The sequence below is a fragment of the Sylvia atricapilla genome, chromosome 2 (assembly GCF_009819655.1).
Source record: "Sylvia atricapilla isolate bSylAtr1 chromosome 2, bSylAtr1.pri, whole genome shotgun sequence".
NCBI lineage: Eukaryota > Metazoa > Chordata > Aves > Passeriformes > Sylviidae > Sylvia > Sylvia atricapilla.
Genome location: NC_089141.1, coordinates 80,341,410 through 80,360,899, shown reverse-complemented (window position 1 = coordinate 80,360,899; position 19,490 = coordinate 80,341,410). Strand labels below are relative to the sequence as shown.

The window sequence follows — 19,490 nt, the reverse complement described above, 5'->3', positions numbered from 1 at the left end:
GCTTGTCACGTTTCCAAGTTCTGTGCCTTATCCAGCCCAATCAGCTGTCATCATCACTGCTGCTGGAGTCACTAGCTACAAGCAAAGAAGGAAGCCTTTCCTAAGAAAGATTTCTTGAGGAGCTGCAGGCAAGACTATTTTCTAATTATTTTGGAAGCAATGGTCTGCAAAAATTTATTATAGGGTCACCTTATGCATTGCCAGGATAACAAAAGGAGAGATAAGGATAACAAAATTAAGGGATACTCCTGGCCAAGAATCACTTAGAAATTCATCACAAAATATACATTCAAAACCATTACTTGTACAGCTCTAATTTTGGCCTGCTTTAGTGCATTTGAACTATTAATTCACTTGTCAGCAGATGCTAGTTAAAACATGGCCTTCAGATCATCTATCTTGATCCCTCCCTGAGAGTATCCAGCCCTTTACTAAATACCGTGCCATTCACTGGAACAATTATTTTATAAAGGCTCAATTTAGAGAAACAAATGACCCATGGGTGAACACCCCCAAAGGAAACCTTCTTAATATAAACACATTTTTGAGAAAGTATCAGGTTCTATCCTTTATAGATCAACAAGTTTATCATCACCTTCCTTATCACACCAACAGAATGGGAATGTTCCACAGCATGGCTGCAGCCATGGCTTCCACACCACATTGGACACAGAGAGCTGCTCTGGGACTGGAGTCAGTGTCCTGAGATGCTCCTCTATGGCTCTGCCAATCCTCCTTATGACAGTGTCAAAGAGGGGCTCTGTGTCAGCTGAGAGAGGTCTGGCTTCAGAAGGGTCTTGTGAGAGCTCAAACAGCAATGGAGGCTCATGATGGGTCACTCCTTCTCCAAAGCATGGGCAAAATCCTCTCTCATAACAAGCCCCAGCTCCAGGAGGACTGAAGATGGGAGTCACATAATGAGCCTTCCAAACAGCTCCAGCTGGCAGGAAATAAAGAATCACAGAAGGCTGGTTATAACACTGTAAATTATCATAAGGAAGACTGTATGTTTTTCTATAGCTCATTTCTGGGTGCACTTCAGCTCTACACATTAATGTAGTACTGTAATTTCTCCACGTGCTGTACAATACAGGCAATGCTAGTAAGTTCTTACCTTACACCTGGAACTACTTGGAAAGATGCAATCCCAGAGAAAAAAGAAAAAAGTGTTAGAACGATGTGCCTTCCTGTAGACTGAATATAATTCTTTGTAAGGAAGGTCTGTACTCACTGTCCTTCTGGTGCCAGCGCACAGCGTGTAGGTGAACGCCACAGTAATGGAACAGGAACTCGTGCTCCGAGCGCACCACTGTGCCCCGCAGCAACGGCAGCAGGTCCCGGCCGTCGATCACCCTGGCATGAGAAACAGACCACAGGGCTGGGGTCAGCTGGGCAGTACTCTGCTGCTTCCGACTGCCAGCTCTGGATTGCAGAAGATGGCAGCTAGGGGCTGAATCTCTAAGGTAGAGAAGAGGTGACTGAGCTCATAGACATTGACGTGTCTAGAAAAGCAGCAAGGCTGAAAAAGAAAGCATCAAAGACTTAGAAAGTATTTCCAAGCTAGATTTTCTATTGTTTTGGGAAAGGAGGAATAAAGGTGCCTTTGTTTGTACCTGTCCTGAGGCACTGCTCCTCCAGCCAAGTGAACTACCGTAGGATAAATATCCATAAGGCTTGTAGGTTCATCAATAACTGTGCCTGCAGGCAACACTCCTGGCCATCTAAATATCCCTGGGACACGGATTCCTCCTTCCCAGCCTCCCATAGCTTTTCCACCTTTCATTAAATAAGAGGAAAAATTAAAAAATAAGTTTGATTTAAAATACAGAGAATTTTTGCACAAATTTTACTGTATTATCATGTTACTTTGATGACCCTTCTTTACACTTCTGTTTTTGCTGCTGAGCTCCTACTGAGTATTAGTGTAAAAGTGTGTGAAAGTTAGTGAAAGTGTGTTCAAGTAGACCAGACCCCAATAATCTGAGAATTTGTTCTTATAAAGGACACTTGCCCAGGTTAGGATTTACTACATCGTTATATACCTAATCAAAACAAGACATTTTTGCTCCTTGGTAATAAACCAGTGTTACTCCTTGACTGTACAATCTTGCTTAAGCCTTAGGTAAGTCCCAAGATTTTTACTGATTGTTGCTGGGTTGTCACTGTCCCTGACAGCTCTTACCTTTGTATATTCCATTCCAGCCACCCAGCTGCCTTTTGTCTTCTTGTCTTTCCAGCCATCCACCATGATCAGAGGCAAAGTAAACTAGTGTAGTATCTCGCAAGCCTTCCTTGTCAATAGCATCTAGAACCTGGCCTGTAAACACAAGAATATGGGTATATTAAAACGAAAAAAGTATCTCTCATACTACATACATTTTAACCTCTGACTTGTAAGGCCACTTACCAGTAAGGCCACTCATTGTTTAATATTTTTTAAGACTGAGGTTTGTAGTTATGGTTTCATTGTCTCTAAAAACACAGAAAATTTCTGATGTGTAGTATCCACATTTTTATTGGTATTTTAACAAGGAGTGAAATACCCACTGTCACAGACAAAAAGCCTGTCTTGTCAAGGGTAAAAACTATCATGAACTGTAAAAATATGGAAAGAAATTATGATCTAAGGCCCAAAAAATTAGATTCTGCATCAGCAGTAGCCATCATGAAAAATATGGAAAAAACAAGGTTACCCTTGTCTTATATTTTCTAAACCACAGTTAGGATTTGCATTACATTACTGCATGGATATAATATGCATTAATAACAAAGTTCCTTTAAATTTAAAAGTCATTCTTGAGCTCTTTCTGATGTTCTTAATTATATTTGCACTGTGTAAATGTTTCACTGGTTTGAAACGTAATTCTTGTACGTGTACCTGACTTTTCTCTCTTTTGCAAATGTGGATCCTTTTTGTCCATCATGACTGAGTGATAAATAATTCTCCTTCCTCCCCAGAAAAACAGGCTGAAAAATAACATTAATCTTGTTGTGGGGGTCATACCAGTTGACACTGATCTACATCTGGATTTATGATTGTGGCTGAAAAACATTCAGTAGTCTGCTTAATGCAGCAGCCACAAATAATTAGTCTACTGCTTTCCATTTGGAATTACTGTGCTTATCGATTTTATCACATTCAGAAGTGTCCCACTTAAAAATGACCATAAGGGGCTGAAATGACCTGGTCTTTACTAATCATAGAAAACCAAATAATTCTCACATATTTGTTAAGAAAAACAGGGGAGTTCCTTGACCGGAGCGAAAGGGACGTGGTTAAAACTGGTAAACACTTCACCAAAAAGAAAAGGAGTGAACTTTTGGTTCAAGACTGGAAAAAGTAAAAAGCCAATACTATAAATCAACAGTGTTCACACAAGATTGAAAAATGATCATAAAAAGCTTGGGATTTTTTGTACATGCTTTTAATTATCTCTCTTATTCTTTAATTAAAAATGTTTTATTTAGACCTAGGTATTAGATGGAGACATTGTTATACTCTATGTTGACTTACCCACCATCCAGTCCATCTCCTCTACATTGTCTCCATATAAACCATGTCTGCTCTTCCCAAGAAACTTCTCTGTGGTGAGGAGAGGGGTGTGGGAATGCAAAAAGGAAAGAAAGAGGAGGAATGGCTTGTGCTTATTTCTACAAAACAGAAATCAACACTGTTATTAAGGAGAAAGGTTCTCAATGAAGATAAATTGCAATGAAAAAATGGTATGATTTCTATAGCTATATTTCAACAATTCCTTCAGAATAACCTTAATTTGTAAAATATTATAACCCAGTGATTAGGGTATGTCTGATAAAATAATGTTGGGTCTTTATAAAATTATCCTTTTTCTACCCTGAATCATAGATAGAAAACTTCCAGACTGAAGATCCACTTTCTGCTATTGCTAAGCACCACTGTGCTACTGAAGTGAAGGCAGCAGGTTCATCTCCTGCCAGCTGTTGCCCACTTATCAGTCTGTATGATAAGGCTACATCACAGCCTTGCTTCTCCTTCCTACACACACATTTCTGACATCACCTGCTATTCCCTAAAGCTGCAATGTTGGTCCCATTCATAAGTACACATATTTCTTAAATATAACCTAGAAATATTCAATACAACCCATGGATATTGGGAAGTATTATCAGCTTTAGTGAAGCTAGGAATAAGGGGCATCCTTAAGCAGCAGCTTTTTTTTTCTTTTTAATTACATGATGTAACTATTGATATTATTTAAAATTAATAAAAATAACAGTACATATAGTCCTACATATAATATTGTAAAAATTATAAAAGTTTATGAAGACATGAAACAGGAAAGTACTGTTTACAAGTTACAAAATGTGCAAGAACCAGAAAATTTGAGGTCAAAGGAAGTCCACTTCACCTTTCAATAAATGAAATGGACTCTCTCAAGATAAGGGATGTAGTTCTGTCTGTCACCATTGGCTGCTCAGTAATTCCATGGTTTCTCATCATAATGCAGTTCCAGTACCGTACAAATCCATAACTTGAGAACCAGGATATGAAGAACAGGAGACTAAATCCAGCAAGGCAAGTCAGTGTTTTCCAGTGGACAGAAATCAAGCCAGTCAGTCTTCCAATGACAGCAGTGAATGTAATGAGGCCAATCACTTGAGTGGAAAGCCAAAGTTTCCTTCTAAAGCCTCTGTCCATCTCTGGTGTTTCTGTTGGCTGACAGTCACTTATTAGTGTAAAAGGCATTCCATAGAAATAGTCAAATCCATGTTTTAAAGGGTGATGGCAGTGGTCATTGCGGGATTCGCAGTTAACACCTTGATGCCACTTCCCTGAAAATAGAGGTTATTAAATAGAGGTTATTAAAAAAGACAATATTTTAAAAGAATGGACTTTTCCTTACATAAAAGGTTTCTTAAAAAGTGGTTGATTGTTTTCTGCTTGTGATAACTTCTTCATCCTACACAGAAATATACCAAGTATATAGTTATGGAATGGGGTTGATTAAAGTAAACATCTACAATTTATAAATTTTCAGCAGATTTTTTATGCTCTATATATGCATTCGCACCCTGCAGCTTTGATCAAATATTAAAAAAAAAAAAAAAAAAAAAAAAAAAAAAAAAAAAAAAAAAAGCATATAAAGGTAACTAGAAATTGAGAAAAATTCCAAACTCAGCAAAAAACATACGGCCTTCCTGTCAAGTAGCAAATAGGAGGAAACTGTCATTTAATAAGAATAGGGAAAAATAACCTCATTTTGTTGTCCCTTTACCTTCATAGTGCTATGCAGAGTTGTTCCTGGGAGGTTTTGATATCAGGACTATGGCTACATTCAGTGCCAGGCAGGTAAGGGAGATATGGATAGAGTAGTCAGACTGGCAGCTCATGTAACTGTTTGCCAGGCAAACCACTGGATTCAGAAAATTTGAGAGCTCAGGGGATCAGGGTTTCTCATGAAGCTGTACATTTGTAAGTGACTTCAATGATCATTATATCTCCATATAATGAATGAGAATAAAAGACTGGTTTTATGGTTTTTTGCCATTTATTTGTATTTAATAAAATTTTAAAAAGTTAAAGCCTACCTTTTTTTTAAATACTGAGGTCTTCATATATCAGAACGAACACCTCTTGACCTTTTGCAACATAATTTGTTCTTCATTATGAACGTACCAACTACTATCATGAATGGCACATCAAAACCATGCTTTTGCTTCCTCTCTAGTCTATTAAACAGACTGGTGTTTATACATACTGATAATATACTGAATATGCCATAACATGCCTGGTCCAACAGGCACTTACATGGTGACATAGCAAGTTGGCTCATTTGGTTCAAACACTGAGGTTTAAGTATGTCTGAATTGAGTGGACAAAATCTACCACTATCAGAGGTTTAATTGCATTTATGCAGATCTTGGATGTGAGATGAAAATGGACATTAGGAATTTTACTCAAAAACTAATTTGAAATTCTTATTGTAGAAAGAGGAACTGTGCACTTCCAGGATGATGTTACCTTCAAGAATGGTTCAGTACGTTATCAGTACTTATAATAGCAGCCAACCCTGAGTGGGTTTCAATAGAATTGCACTGCATTGCAACAGGAGCAGAAAAACTGCCCCAGAGGAGAAAAAATATTGCTTCTCAGGTACACATAAAAAGAAAGAACGCAAGTTCCAGCATAGGTGGATGAATCACTTTCAGCTAAAATCTCTACTCAGTTTACCTTCTGACATATTTAGAGCCAGCTGTAGAATGAAACAGGTTTGTAATCAATACATAGATGCATTGGTCACAGGTGCACCTAAAGTATTCCTGGAGTTCAGATTCACTCCAACACTTAAATCTCCAGCTGAAGTCGATAAAGGTTTCTGATATTCTAGAAAAGAATCAAATCTCCAGAAGCTAAACTAAGTGTATAATTAAGATAAATTAATCTCTGAGGGCATTAGTTATACAGCATTGGTTTTCTGACTACAACGAACCTTCTTTCAAAGCATTTCCCAAAAAATTATCTCATTATCACTTCAAGCTGCATGTTATTAATAGGATTTAACTTTGCAATTAAACTGGTTGTGCTCAGGGCAAAACAATCACAAACAATTCAGGTGAGACTACTTAGTGCTCATTCAGCTGTGGTGACATGGTTAGATGCGTTAAGATTTTTTGCTTCATGACTTGAATGTAAAATTCTTGTGGTATTTTGTGTGCCACTTATCATTGGTGCTTTCTATCATGCCCCATGGTGCAATTAATCAGGATCTGTCAATTCAGTTGATCTAATTGATGCTTTTGGCATCTGTAGTGTGATTTTAGCTGAGATGCCCACAGGGAAAACGCCCTCCTATTTTGCTTCTGGGAGGCAAGCAGCACAGCTCTGCTGCAGGGCAATTTGCTGGGGAGGGTGGAGGAGACAAATCTGATTGTTTTGCTAGTGATAACGTGCTGAAACCAAGATGAAGCATGCACGGTCTGTTTTATGAGCTGATTAAAACAACTAGAATAGTATTGCTACAAAATTAACAGGAGATGGAGCTTCAGTAATGTAGAATTTAAATTGCTTGGAATGCTTCTTATAGTTTTGTCCTGTGTGGTTTAGATTTATTCTGTTGAATGAATACAGATCTATTTCTGCAGGAAGTTTTATTAATAAATTCAGTTGGTTTTTGCAGTTAATATTTTTATGTGCCAGATACAGATTTTGGATTTTTATGTAGCTGAGGTAGGGCAAATAGCTGAAAAATCAGCTAAGAATGTGCTTTATCAACCTGTGGAACTATGTGATATATCTAAGATAAAAAATTATTTGAAACACAATCATGACCAATAGTTACAACTGCACTAAAAAAATAGTGCTATAAAATATAAAGTAAAATGAAATTTTGTATTGGTGTTGAAGAAGGCAGTGGTTTTGGGCTGCACAGAAATCTTGGTGAACTACAGTGGCATGCTGTGACTGAAGAAAAAAAAAAAGATTGCTTTTATCTGTTTCTGAAAGGCCCAATCTTGTGACACTATTAACTGTCTCTAATGTTTTAAGTAGCAGCTGTTCCCTTTTGTGTCAATCTGATGGTGTCAAACACCATCATGCATATTTAAATGGCATTCTTTTTTTTTTTTTTTATGATATAGTACTGGACTAAGCACCTTATACCTGGTATAATAATATTCAGGAATTAATAATGTTTTCTGTTATGTATTTTAACAACCACAGCTGTGCTTGAAAGTGGGTCAATGGTAAAAATTGCCCTCTTTATCACATGCTTGTTCTTCTAAGAGAGGTACTCTTTGGTTAGAGTTTCTTCTTACATATTATTCTTAATCAGGAAATAAAAATATTACAACTGAAGTACGAGCAGTTACTAACCAAAACAAATAGTTTGAGTGAGATGTAAACGTGAAACACATTCAACAACATCTTTAGGAGAGGAGTGCCCCCATACCTATCAGTCCTGTGCTGTAGCCTTGGTGCTGCAGTATTTTGGCAAATGTGGTTTCATTTGGAGGAAGCCCTCCTGAGCCGGCATTCCAAAAAATAACACGGTAATCATTTATAGCATCCATCCCTAAAAATCCAATAAAAAACAATCTGAGTAAGTATAAAGGGTTGGGTACTTTAATCCAAAATATTTTTTTGTTTCCTGATTTCATTGAAATGATAATGTTAAACTTTTGTCCTAATGTTATTTGTTTGGGAAATCTAAGACCCTGATCAAGATTAAGCAAGAGTTAAGACTCACCATAGTATTTTTTCTTTCTTCTTTGTATCTCATATTGAGACTTTTTTCCTTTTTATTTTATTTCATTTGCAATGACACTCTAGATACAATCTCCTAGAATACATTTGGTTGTGTAGCAGATTTTATATGTCACAGTGCACCTGGGCTGTACGAAATACACTTGCTTAGTGTGAATGTGAGGGCAGGGAGGAGCGTAAGGAGATTTCAGCTCCCTGTCAGTCTCAGACTCCAGCTCACTGAGGGCTGCCAGGGAACTCAGGGTTTCCTTGCGCAGTGGCATGGCTGGTGTCTGATCTCTGAGCCCCACAGAGTAGCTATCTTCTCTTCACCTGCAGGTTTACACCCTACCATTTAGTATTTTATCCTGGCATAACCCCATCATACAGCGCTATGTAAAGTTAAATCTGTCATTGTAACATTGAACATCTCTGGCCCTGTTTTTACAGTGGGAAATGGTGTGTACAAGCTCATGTGTGTTTTCAAACTACCAGTCTCAGTGGGAGCTGTCATGATAAATGTAGGATGACATATCAGCTTCAAAATTCCTCAGGAATGAAGGCTCTGAAGATAATTTGCAATTGAACAAACATTTCAGGGTGGTTGTTAGAAACATGTAGAGCTATTTGTTTTTCATACCTCTTAATCTCAGGGATGCAGTTTGACAGGATAGTGTTTTTTCTTCAAAAACACCCCTGGGAAAAATAACATTGCTGTCAAACTGTTATCTCCTAGGACAGATTAACTTTGACAGATCCGTAAAGAAGCTTTCCCATGAATGACTTGTTCTGCACCTTGACTGGAGGGAATGGACACACATCTGCCCAGGCCTACTCTGCTCCCTGCAGGGCTGAGCTGCTTCTGACATCTGATGAGGAGTCACCTATGACAGAAATTAATTTAACTAGTGCTTTGTAAGTGTGTTGTTACTATTCTTCATGTTGTGTGTCATGTTTTTGAGTGTAACACTTTGCTCTAACTCCATTCTGGCAACTATCTGTACAACAAAGCATCAAAACCTTACCAAAATTGTGCCTTGTGGGAGACCAAGATGCTCTGCAGAGCTGGTTCTGCTCTGCTTCCCTCCAGATCAGTTCACAAATACCCTACAAATACAGAAGCCACCTCAAAGGCATTTGGACAAAGTACCCCTCATGTGTGAGGGATGGAGTTTGTGATCCCCTTATTTGCACACCCTCATTTCTTCTGTGCCCAGTGTATGGCATTGTTCTCTCCGGCAATAAAGCAATGTTTAAAGGGTGTGTGGCTTTGCAAGGCAAACCTGATCGGAGAGGATATCTGCCAGTGAGGAAAGCTGCTCTGCTGGGGGTGCAAAGCGGAGCTGCAGCAATGTGTTGGGTCAGCTTCACTCCTTCCTTGGCCAGGCGATCAATGTTCGGGGTCCTAAAAACGCAACCAGTGCCACCAGACATCATCCAGAGAGTCATTCAAGGGAATAATAAGTTATATACTTAGCTTTATTTTTGGAAGTTTCTTCTATTTAAAGATGGCCAGGGAATATTTTTCTTTCTTCGTTGAAAAATCAGTATCTGGATTAATTTCAAGACAACTTTCTGCCCCCCCCACCCCACCCCATGCACAATGAAGAGTCTTGCAGAAATCATAGAATTGTAGAATGGTTTGGGCTGGAAGGGACGTTGAGGATCACAAAGTTCCAACCCCCCTGCTGTGGGCAGGAGCACTTTCCACTAGATGAGATTGCTCAAAGCAGTATCCAACCTGGCTTTGAACACTTTCAAGGACGCTGCATCCATCCACAGTTTCTCTTGGCAACATGTTCCAGTGCCTCACCACCCTCACAGCAAAGACCTTTCATTCCTCCAGAGCTGTGTGTCCTGCAATAGTTTCTTTAAGAGCTGTGTATCAGCCTCAGAGTATCAGTGCAGCGGTAATTTAGTTGCCACAGGGTGACAGTGCTTGACTAGACAAGATGCTATATGACTTACACTACAGATAAGGAAGATAACAAGGTACATCTCACGACATTTGTAGTGAAGGGAAAAGGAGAGAAATGGAAAGAAATCTTGCATGTTTTCACACCGTAGTGGCGATCTCTCATGGCAATATGAATTAAGCCACACGTTGAGTTAGTAGGTGAGAAGAGGATGTTTTGCAAGCAACTGGCAAACAGCAGCCACAACAAAAGCTTGCCTAGCACATTACTTACAAACAAGGTAATATCTTCCATTTCAGAATACAAATCCCCCTCTTCCAATTCAAGGTGTGCCTACTTCTATTTTAAATTAGATTGAGCTTCAGTTTTACAAGTTTTTTTTGCAATTGTCAGTACAATGGTGTTCACAAGTAGGCAAAACCTTCAGCAGGATTTTGAAAGATCCTGGCTGTTTTGTTACTTTGTATTCATACTGTTATGGATTCCTCCCTCAAAGACACGCTGCCAGGAAACACCATCTGCAAGGTTTCTTGTTCTCTACAGGCGTAGTCCGGAGTAACTTGGCAAAGCAGTTGGTGTAGTTCCACCCTTCAGCACAATTGCCTTCTCAGTTAGCTGACAGACATTCCTCCTCAAAAGAGCACTAGCTCTGCTTCCCAAACTGCTATTTCGAAATCCTGCCATTGTTTGCAGTGCAGAGAACCAATTGCTAAAAGAGCCGAGATACTTGGTCACCCTGCCAGTATACCCCAAATGTGTAAAAAGAAAATCCATGCCTTGGGGATGATGCTGTGGAGGCCTGGCTTTGCAGAACTCTATCAGCTACCTATGATCACCAGCAGCCTCTCAGGAACCTGGTGACTGAAGCCTTTCGGGGTAAAATTCCAAGAACATTGCTGGTTGAGGGGACAGATCCTAGCAAATTTGGTTTTGTTCAAACACATTGCAAGCCAGCAGACAATACTGTGGCACGATTTTCAAAGAGAAGACAAGTTCTATGTCCTTGATGCTGAAAAGAGAAATATTTCCAGGTAACATTGCTCATTGCAGTCATTTAACTATATTTTCATTTGGCACTGGGAAAGAATGGTAACATAGAATTAAAATGAGGTAATGAGGCCTGTGTGTTAAAACAGGGGACAATATTTCTATCTTTGGGTATAGCTGTTTTTCAAGTGTTAGGCAATTAAGGAATACACAAGAATGGTTGTCATATTCCCATAATAAAGCAGTGCCCCACAGCAGAGCAGGCCCTGAGAATGCCCTCCAGTATATGAGATAATCCTGGGCAGAGGATTTCAGGTTTACATTAAATATCACACCAGCTCTGTATACCCCTAAGGTCAGTTTCCTTACCTGATAGTATCATTCCCATAGCACCCTACATCCCCTATGCCGAGATCATCAGCCAGCAACAGGACAAAGTTTGGCCGTGTGATGGTGGAAGGCTGTGTGAATGGTGCTTGCAGAAGCAGACCAAAAATCAGGTGTGTAACCAGGGGTGACCTGAAACACAGAAGAGAGCAAGAAGCCAGTGACCTGGCCTTTTATCACTCCCCCTGCAAATGGTCAAAGACCCTCCGACATGGGTTTGACTGCAGACCAGACCACTCTGTCCAGACACAGGGTACACTGAGTGTTCATCATTAACCCAAACTGATACAATGAAGAGAAAAATGTCAGGACCATAACTTTAAAATCTCCTTTCCTGATAGTTTCCCGTGAGCAGTCTCACATGGGAATTTGCATGTAGCAGGTGGCATACGAGTGATTTTGCTTCATGGCTTTGGATGTTTATAGAGAGCTGTTCTCGGAAGTTGAGAATGGGATCAACTTCCTCTGACATCGTTTTTGCCTGGACTAGGATCTTTGGGTTGTGAAAAAGATAATAACAAGAAAAACAAACAAAAATCACACTGTGAGATAAACGATGCTACTCTTTTATAAGACACTATTACATCATCATTAAGCTTCACTCACTTTAGATCTAAGTATGATACAACAGTAACTCATGATTTTTTTTTCTTACCAGTGAGATGTTAGTTGCCAAATCATTTCTGCATTTGGAGCATTCAAATCCTGCAAAACCACCAGTACTTTGTCATAGTTACATCTTCCTAGAGGTAAATGTAATAAAAAATAGATTAAAAACTTACTGAAAGCCTGTTAACATTGTTTTACTTCAGTGCACCTCAAATCAGATCCTAAATGAAGAAGAGTAAAAATATTATTTATATTAGTAGCCTTCAGCTTATTAGAGGGATTTTTCTTTTTGTGTAAAGAAGTTTATATCAAAATAGCAAAATAATTCTATTTTCTTACATGAAACATCTATATAAAAAATACTGACTGTTAAAAAAAGAAAAAAATGTGCTTTAAAAATAGTCCTCAATATAATTTATTTTTTTATTACAGACAGTAGCAATATTGTGCTTCTTACATAATGTGCTGCATTTCCTTTCAGGCTTGTAAGAGGTATTTTTTGCTGTAAAAATTCTAGTCATCTTTTTCCAACAATTATAATTTCTTGGAAGAATTTTTATTTAACTCTGAAAATGAAGAGGTTTCTCTGGGGCTTTTTCTTTCATGTCAGTACAGTGAGGTAAACTATTTGAAGACTTTGAAGTAGGGGCCAAGAGAGCTTTGTTCTAGAGCTTCAAAACAGACTGCTTTGAAACTTATCCCACGCCTGGCTGAACTGTCCCAAGCATCTCAATGTTATGAATTATATTTGTTTCATATTTATTTTTGTTTTGCAGAAATAACGTATTAAGCAGTTTAGCTAAAGCTCATAGTTTTTGCATCTTATCCATCAACACTACAAGCTTCAATGTGAAGAATTAAACTTCTGTGCTTAGAAAACTGGCATCCAAACACTTGCTTACAAGCACCAGAGCTGATGCAGCATTGCTATCTAGAGATACTCAGTTTCCTGCATGTGAGTTTGTGCCTTTGCTACATCCTAAGTAGTTATAGGAAAAGCACAAGAGAACACCTCAGCCATCTCTAACACTTACATTCCATAAGCCTCCAAAACAGTTGAAGTAAAAGGGAGTTGGAATAATACAACTGGAAAGATTAATGTAATAATCAATGGAATAATTTAATTGAGCAGTTGGTTGGCACTAACTGTCTGTGTTTCACAGTAGAGACACATTTAAAGCATAGCCTGGAGCTCGAGGCTGAGCTTCCCCAGAAGCTGCCTGTAAAATAACAGGCAATATAAAGGAAACAGCTACTGCTTTATTATACTGACTGCTATTATCCCTGTCTCCCAAAGTAATTTAGTTTTCTTCCCTTTCTTCATCTATTTTAATAATCCTGGGAGAAATATCTTGTGTATCTTTCATATTTCATCAATGGTTTTCCTGAATTGGTTCAAAGTTTATAATTGGTCTTTACCTTTCCAACAAAATACTAACAAGATACTAAAATTCCATAAGATAAAATATTGAAGTTTTTAGATATACACTCTTCTTGAAAACAGTACACATTTGTGGTATCAGTTTGGCAACACTCAGTGAAAAGCCACACAGTTAATGCCACTCAATTCAGTCTGTGAAAATTTCTTTTTAAAATTATTGTGTTTTAGACTTGATACAGATAAAAGAAAACCCAGACTTGTAAACACAGACTCCAGCTCTTACTTTGTGCATAGTCTCGTATGAGAATAACGTTGTTGTAAAGGGAAAAGTATTTGAAAAACTTCCTTGAGATATTTATATCTACAGAAGGAAAAACAAAAAATTCCAAATAGCCATTAATATTTTCCTAAGCATTAGCCAAAATAGTAAGGGAAGAATACAGTACCTGGTCAAGTTATGTTCAAAGCAGGCAGTTGATAGACTGGTGGCTTAAAACGATTCCAAATTTTTTCAGCACGAGGACTGCTGCTACTGCGTAGCGTTTCTGAAGGCAGTCCCAAAACGTGCCCTAGCTGCGTGTCCCACAGCTCGCCACAGGAAAAGAATGTTATGCCTGAGCTTCCAAGCAGCCGGATGTTCTGGCTTGTCATGGAGCCTCAAGCTGCAGTTCCCCCTGCTGTTGGCACAAGCCTGACATTCACACAGGGTATGAGGGTCGGGCTGGGGAACGTCACACACACAGTTAAAATGCTTTCTGCCTAACCAGCAGCCTCTCAAGGGACGGGAGTGATCTCCTCCAAGCCTGAGATGCTCCCGTGAAAGGTACTATAAATAGCAGTTCCCAATAAACCTCCTCACTTCCACCAAGGAAAAGAGAAAAATCGCTGTACTTACAGAGCAGCAGTTCTTTGTTGTAGAAATAGAAATTGAGCTAATTTCTTCACTTTATGGCAGCCCTGAGTGCATGCCGCAGTGAGGTGGTTGTCTCTGCTGGGAGAAATAGTTCTAGGGTGGGGAGGAAATGCTGGAAAGAGGCTTGATTTTTCTTTTTCAGAAAATGAGTCATTCAGCCTCAGTTCTGAGTGCTGCCTGTTTCCTAGCCACTGCTCAAAGGGACAAATTAATGTTACATGCTGGGTAATGCTTACTTTCTTCATTTTGTTTTTCTTATGTGAGTCCTCTTGCCTGAGTGGTTTGGGACAGCATGAGGCATGACCCAACAGCAATCTTGCTTTAATAACAGAGAGTTTCCTGAATTTTTGTATCTTATGAGAGAAGGGAGATGTGGTGAGTTGGTGGTGTCAATTGCAATGCTCATGTTGGATTGCTAGTGGAGTACCTCTGAAGCAAGTTGCAGCCCCAAAGGTGATCCCTTCCCTGCTCCCTCCCACCACAGCATTAGCGTGCTGGAGTGCCTACAGCTGACATACAGAGAAGAAGTGATGTGTCTGGTTTGGCTTCTCTCAGTGTCTGCTTTCTGATTCCTACCAGCATCACAGAATCCATATCTGTACCTCTCTAGTTCCCATTCCCCTAAATGAGCCTTTAGCACTCCAAGGATTCAGGAAGGTCTGCAGGATTTCTTGTTGTCTGATGCCCTCTACTGCTCCATGTTTTCTAAAAAAGAAATACCTTCTGAATTTTTCTGTCCAGGTTGCAATCAATCCCTGCAGGGCTCTGCTAACTGAGAGAGCCTTTTTTGCAGCTGAGGCCATCTCCATAGCTTTCATATCTTTGTGTTTTTTTCCAGGACTTCTTGCAAATTCTATAGAGTTTGTACTAGAGAACCACAAATTATCACTGCTATGTTATTTACTAAATTTAGAATACAGCAGAAAATTGAATGCATGCCTGCAGTTACACAACAGGAACATGCCTTTGCTGTCTTTTACAATAGCCCTCTTTAAACACAGAGAGAGCCAGACAAGTTTGCTGCTCTAAGTAGAATTTGTTGAAGTCTGGCTGCTGGGAATTGCCACTGGGCACACCTATAGTGTTATGAAGTTAAAGGAAGGAGTGTTTTGCTTTGTGCTCTAAAGATTTTCAGAGTGACAACTTGTGCCCATTTTGGTGTTTGATCTTTGAAGGAGGGAAAGGTGAATGCCCTCTCACTGGGGCTACTTAAAGATGACATTTTTAAAAGGTCTAGCTAAGCAAATTCTGTTCCCAACCAATGCACTGAATTTGCACTAGCTGGTTTTCTGTTGGGATTTTTTTAAAAAGTCTGTGTTTTTTTCAGAATGTGGAATGAATGTTGAATTTTTGCAGAAGCCTTGCATACTCCTGTCTTTTCCCCTCGCATTCTTTACCGAGTACACTATTAAAGAGCTCCAACATCTAAGAGCTGAAGGCCCAGGGTAGTGGGGTTTGATACAGGATATGATGATTAAGGGGCTCCCTCTAGCGACTACTGCCTTCTTTTCGTTTCAGAGTACAGTGGCTCCATACCCGCCTCTTTAAAAGTCATTGCACAATGATGCTGTGATGCTGTTTCCTGGAACTCTGCTTTACGCTAGGTTTTCAAGGCCTGGATGCCCAGGAGCAATTTCAGAGCCTTACCAGTTGTCCTGGAGCACGCAATAGGGGTTTGCAACTCCGAGAAAACCTGGTCCATGTATTCCAAAACTGCTTGGCAACGTGAGCCAAACTGCAGGAGGTGGGGGTCAGTGGGAGAGGTGCTCCAAAAGTACTCTCCTGGTCTGGGCTAAAGCAGCAATTTAGATGCCCCAGTTCCTGTCTAAGGCTCGATTTAGAGCTGGTAAGTAATGTAACTAATATACTTAGAGGGCTGTAATGCAATTAATTGTCCACATGGTTTCCAATAGGAGAAATAATCCAGTGCTGTTTCCTCCTGCACCACAGAACAGGTTCATATCACCTGGGTTTCCCTAAAAAAAAAATGAACTGTTCACATCTAAGTGTGCCCTCCAGACTCTATGATCAGTGGTGAAAGACAGTCACATGGAGGGTAGTCCAGCTGTCCTATAATGCTATTCTAGGATGAGATGAAACATCCTCTGAAGGTTCCAGTCTATCTTTAATGTCTGTACACAGAGAATTTGTATGGCTTTATATTCAAGCCAGATTGGAATTGGTTAAAGTGATAACAAACCATAATGTTAGTAATTCTAGCAAGAGATCAAACAAATAAATACTACCATACAAAAAACCCCAAAAAACCAAAAAACCCCAAACAAACAGAACCCCTCCCAAAAAAAAACTCAAAACACCCCCCCTCCAAAAAAAAAAAAAAAAAAAAAAAGCTATTTTTATTACAACACTTACAACAATGTTCTGAAAGGTGAGTTTTTATTTTTTAAGTTTAAGGAAAACTATCTGATATGAATGAAACAATCCTACTATTTGAACAATGGAGATGCCTTTAATATAATTTCTAAAACCTGTATACTTCTTATTTTCTTTGGACTGAAGCTGTTAAAAGTGAAATATTTAGTTATATTTTCAACTGTAATGGAAAAAAGCATAACCTAAAATTCCAGAAGAGTAGAAAGTTAACATTTGGAGGAAGATATACCCTTTACTTCATTCTTGCTGTGTATTTCTCAGGACATCCAACTTCAAGGAATATAAAGGCAGTGACACATACATGTTATCATACGTGAGGGGTCCCAGAAAGCTCCTGTGAGTACTTTGACAAACCTCACTGTTGTTTTCTGCAGTACTCATGAGGCCTCACCTTGAATCCTGTGTTCAGTTTTGGGCCCCTCACAAGAAAGACACTGAGGTGTTGGACAGAGGAGGGCAGCAATGCTGGTGGTGACCTGGAGGGAAGTCTGATGAAGAGCAGCTAAGGAGCTCGGGGAGAAAAGCTGAAGAAAAGAAGGCTCAGGGAAGATTTTATTGCTCTTTACCTGACAGAAGGCTGTAGCAAGGCAAGAGTACTCGGTCTTCTCCCAGGTATCAAGCTATCCACAGAAAATGTTGAAAATGTTTCAAGTTGTGCCAGGGGAGGTTTAAATTAAATATTAGGAAAAAATTCTTCTTTGCAAGAATTGGCAAGCATTGGAGCAGGCTGCACAAGGAAATGATTGGGTCACCACCCCTGGAGGTATTTAAAAGACATTTAGATGACACTTGGGGACATGGTTTAGTGGTGGATTTGGCAGGCTGGGTTAATGGTTATACTCAGATGATCTTAGAGGTCTTTTCCAGCCTAAACAATAATGTGATTCTATGTCTGAGTGAGAATGTGTGGGGTCCAAACAAAACAGTGGAAATAGTTACAGTGAAAAGGGTTTCTGGAATTTACACGAAACAGAGTTTGCTAGGAAACATTCTTTCTCTGATGTTTTATTATCCAAAGACAAGGAGAATCAGTTTTCAGAGAAACAAAGCCCCTCAAAATGCAACCTACTTAAGAAATTATGATTCCCAATGATAAAAAAAAAAAAGTGTCTACTACCAGATATGAGTTGTTTCTCATCCACATAGTGTAAACATTCTCTCTTAATTTCTTCTCTGCTAACCACTGGTACCAGCACAAACATTCAGAGATTGAGAAATCTGTAAATTTCCTTGAGATAAACATTTTTCTGAATTTTATTTTGGCTGAATGAATAAATTGTAGGAAAGGTTTTTATTACAATGTTGAAAGATAAAGCAACTCATACCAAAAGTATCTTAACCCCTCACTATCTGTAACTGAGAGAGAGAGGTTTCAGAATCACTGCAGCAAAGTGCTAGGACAGACACAGGCAGGCACAGCACAGTGGGGTTCACAGCAGTCAGCAGTGAACATTAAAGCTTTCTCATTGTCATTACCATAAATTTGGGAAATATCAGACAGGATTTTGGCTCTTATCTGTACCATTGCTCCTGGAATTCAAGTAAGGCTGAGTTTCACCATTGCAACCTCTGTCCTCACATGCACAGCAAAATCTTTCCTCCAGCTGTGAGGGACTGTCCTGTGCTAGCTCTGCAGAGCAGAAGTGATGAGAGAGGAGACCTGAGGCACACATTTAATTCCCTTCCCAAGCTCAGGCTCGGTGCTCAACTGCAGATGCCCTACTTTTTCAACAAGTGCACTAACCACCAGGCCATTAGCTGTTATGAGGTCAGGACACCACTTCCTTCTCTTGTGGGCCAGGTTTTGGAATGAAACTGGGTCATGCTCTGGGCTTTTATCAATAGGGGTGACTAGTCCATGAATATCAAACAGGTTTCAGGTTGAGATAAATACTGACTCCCTTCTGAGGGGAACAGAGGGCCCCATACATCATCCAGACCCATCCCACAGGGGGGTCTGCTGCCTCCCTGGGGCTTGGATATGGGATATTACTGAGAGACTTCCTGGGCTGATTCAGCCCTCTGATTACTACCCACTGCTGATACTCCAGGCTGGTAGGGAAGAGATTGAAAAGAGAAGTGTCAGGACAATTAAGAGGGCACCAGGTCAAGTGGTTGACAGGGCAGGAGAACAGGTGGTGTTCTGTTCAGTCCATTTGGTGGCAGAGAAAATAATGAAAGGAATAGGAGAGCCCACATTATCAACAAGTGGCTCAAGAGCTGGTTCAAAGAACCCAGAATTTTGAGTTCTTTGAACATGGGGCAACTTTTTTGGCCCCTGCCTGCTGGAACTGGATGGACTCCATCTCTCTGTTGAGGGCAGAAGGATTTTAGCCCATGAACTGGCAGAATTCATTGAGAGGGCTTTAAACTAGGTTTGAAGGGGGAACAGGATGCAACTGGGCTGTCTAAGTGGTAAACCTGAGATAGAAGTGAAATCAGCAGCCCAGCTGAGGTGCATGTACACTAATGCACAAGGGATGGGTAACAAACAAGAAGAGCTGGAGGCCAGGGTGCAGCAGTAAAGCCATGATGTAGCTGCTGTCGTGGAAGTGTGGTGTGATAACTCACATATCTGGAGCACTGCACTCGATGGCTACAGGCTTTTCAGAAGAGACAGGAAAGGGAGAAGAGGTGGAGGGGTGGCTCTTTAGGTTAGAGACATTCTTGATGCCATGGAAA

The 19,490-nt window shown here is 39.8% G+C and overlaps 1 protein-coding gene across 2 annotated transcripts; it reads right to left on the bottom strand.

The window, feature by feature from the left end:
• Positions 1-137: 137 nt before the first annotated feature.
• Positions 138-14,320, bottom strand: LOC136357889 (arylsulfatase D-like). Of its 2 annotated transcripts, none has more exons than XM_066313521.1 (11): positions 13,948-14,320; positions 12,167-12,254; positions 11,494-11,643; positions 9,505-9,626; positions 7,929-8,051; positions 4,389-4,812; positions 3,515-3,651; positions 2,183-2,317; positions 1,614-1,776; positions 1,232-1,353; positions 138-940 (listed from the first exon to the last, which is right to left on the bottom strand). In XM_066313521.1, exons 2-11 carry the CDS (start codon positions 12,190-12,192, stop codon positions 570-572), a joined length of 1,773 nt encoding a protein of 590 aa, XP_066169618.1. In that variant the 5' UTR covers positions 12,193-12,254; positions 13,948-14,320; the 3' UTR covers positions 138-569. The 2 variants fall into 2 exon arrangements, with proteins under 2 accessions (XP_066169618.1, XP_066169619.1); XM_066313522.1 differs by lacking the exon at positions 13,948-14,320 and adding an exon at positions 12,294-12,310 and having other exon boundaries at positions 12,167-12,216.
• Between the last annotated feature and the right edge of the window lie 5,170 nt (positions 14,321-19,490).

Bases quoted from the DNA above. Each gene is read 5' to 3' on its own strand.
- LOC136357889 (XM_066313521.1), bottom strand. From the start codon at position 12,192: ATGATTTGGCAACTAACATCTCACTG. The intron at 9,627-11,493 runs GTAAGGAAACTG...TTGCGTTTTTAG, and splicing joins TATGGGAATGATACTATCAG to GACCCCGAACATTGATCGCC. The intron at 2,318-3,514 runs GTAAGTCAACAT...TTGTGTTTACAG, and splicing joins GGAGATGGACTGGATGGTGG to GCCAGGTTCTAGATGCTATT.